The sequence below is a fragment of the Apaloderma vittatum genome, unplaced genomic scaffold, assembly GCF_000703405.1.
Source record: "Apaloderma vittatum isolate BGI_N311 unplaced genomic scaffold, ASM70340v1 scaffold31412, whole genome shotgun sequence".
Classification (NCBI taxonomy): Eukaryota; Metazoa; Chordata; class Aves; order Trogoniformes; family Trogonidae; genus Apaloderma; species Apaloderma vittatum.
In genome coordinates, this window is record NW_009705762.1 from 4,122 (window position 1) to 6,060 (window position 1,939).

General features: G+C 55.5%; 1 protein-coding gene across 1 annotated transcript in view; it reads right to left on the reverse strand.

Moving 5' to 3' along the window:
* Positions 1–1,512, reverse strand: part of KCNS1 (potassium voltage-gated channel, delayed-rectifier, subfamily S, member 1) — a gene marked incomplete at its 3' end in the record, with an annotated part of 5,628 nt that extends 4,116 nt beyond the window's left edge. Inside the window, 2 exon segments of the mRNA XM_009865563.1 lie at positions 561–597; positions 599–1,512. Coding sequence (XP_009863865.1) covers positions 561–597; positions 599–1,512 — 951 coding nt within the window.
* Positions 1,513–1,939: the final 427 nt, after the last annotated feature.

The following is a 1,939-nucleotide window of genomic DNA, read 5'->3' on the forward strand; positions in this document are numbered from 1 at the left end:
TCTGTCTAAGAAAGCTGGGGGCGCTGTGGACGGGGTATGGAGAAACCCTCTTCCCTCAGACTGGGGATGGGAGCAGGTCTGAGCCACACACACTAGTGCTGGCAAACCCGGCAGCTGCTGGCTGGCCCAGTCCCTGCTCAGCGGGTGCTTGAGCCCAGTTAGGCACTGACCCAGTTCTGTGGGACATCACCACCCACCCGTGCATGGCTGAGTCCATTCCAACACGGTGCACTGGGGCTTGCGCATCGTGATGGGGAGGGGGTGGCTGAGTCCCTGGAAGCACCAGTTCTGCACGAAGTGAAGTCTGCAAGCGATGGGGTGAATTGCTATTTGCCCTGCCTGTGTGTTCAAAGAGGACTCATGCAGGGCTCCTCACACTCGGTTGCTTTAGCAAACACATCAACAGCCCACCCCAACACCCCAAGCAAGCTTGCCAGACACCACCCAGGGCTGGTAGCTCACTGGGAATGGGAATGTCCACATTCCCTGGCTGTACCAGAGGTCTCTTTCTTATCCAGAGACTAAGAGCAGAGAGAAAAGGAGTTAAAGAGCCAGTTTACCTTCAAGGTGGCCCCCAGTGACCTCAGTCCGGTGGAACAGCACCCGGAATATCCTCATGAGCCGAAACACCTGCACAACCTTGCCCAGGTTGCCCAGCTCCGAGTCACTGCCCATGGTGATGTCCACCAAGAGGGTGAAGTAGAAGGGCAACACCGAGACAATGTCAATCAGGTTCAGCGGGTGCTTGAAGAACTTCCTGGGGTTGGGGGAGAGCAGGAGGCGGGAAGATACTTCGAAGGTGAACCAGGAGATGCAGAAATACTCCAGCTTGTGCAGGATGGGTTCATCGAGCACATTGCCATTCTCATCCACCTCCTGGTACTCAGGCATGCTGTGGATGCACATGGTGGCTATGGAAACCAGCACCACACTGATGGACACGAAGCTGAAGAGCTTGCTGGGGATGGAGTAGCCGGGGTTCTCCATGGTGAGCCAGAGGCGTTTGCGCACGTTGCCGCAGCGCAGCGTGCTGTAGCGCAGCAGGTCGTGGTTGATGTCAGAGATCTCATCGGGGGAGGTGTCCACGCTGCTGACCTCGCTCTCCTCATCCCAGTTGTGGTGCCGGCTCTCCAGCTTGCGCTCGTGGTAGCGGTAGCTGCAGCAGGAGTCCAGGAAGAACTCATTGATGCCCCAGTACTCAATCTCCTGGCAGAAGGAGAAGACACACAGCTCCTCCATGACATGCAGCTTCCCCGTCTGGTAGAAGTGGAGCACGTAGAGGAAGAAGCCGGGGTTTCGGTCGAAGTAGAACTCCCTGGCACTCACGTCGTAGTCATCGCAGAGCTGCAGGATGGACTCCTCCGAGTCACAGGAAAGCAGGCGTCCCAGGCGGGTGTCGGGGAACTTGGAGAGGGCGCTGGAGCTGAGCCGCCTTCTCAGACCCCCCACGTTGATGTTGATAACGTCCTCGTCAAAACTGGGATCCCAGTAATTTAAGGTCTTGTTGACCATGATCAGCAGAGCGGGAGCCGGTTCCACCTGTGGGTGAGACACAGCAGGGCTGGAGGGGACACAGGGCTCCCCCCAATCCAGGTGCTTCTCGGTGAGGGGGGGACCAGAAAGACCCTGGGGAGTGAGGATGGATGTTTTGCAGTTTGAAAAATGAGGACTAGGGAGAGGGGAGGGGAGAGAAACAGCTTCGAGAAATTGCTCTTTGGTGGTACAGAAGGGAAGGAAAAAGAAAATTAAAAAAGCTGATGATTTTTCCAGGTGAAACTTCTCCTCACCTTTTTTCTTCACCTCCAAAGTTTTTCCTTTTGCAGATCATTAATGGCCCAAGGAAGGCAGTTTACTGCACCTCCAGCACCTCAGCCATGGGGCTTTCCTTGTTCAAACAGGTAATTACTCACTGAAGAGAACATTTATCCCTCAAAGAACC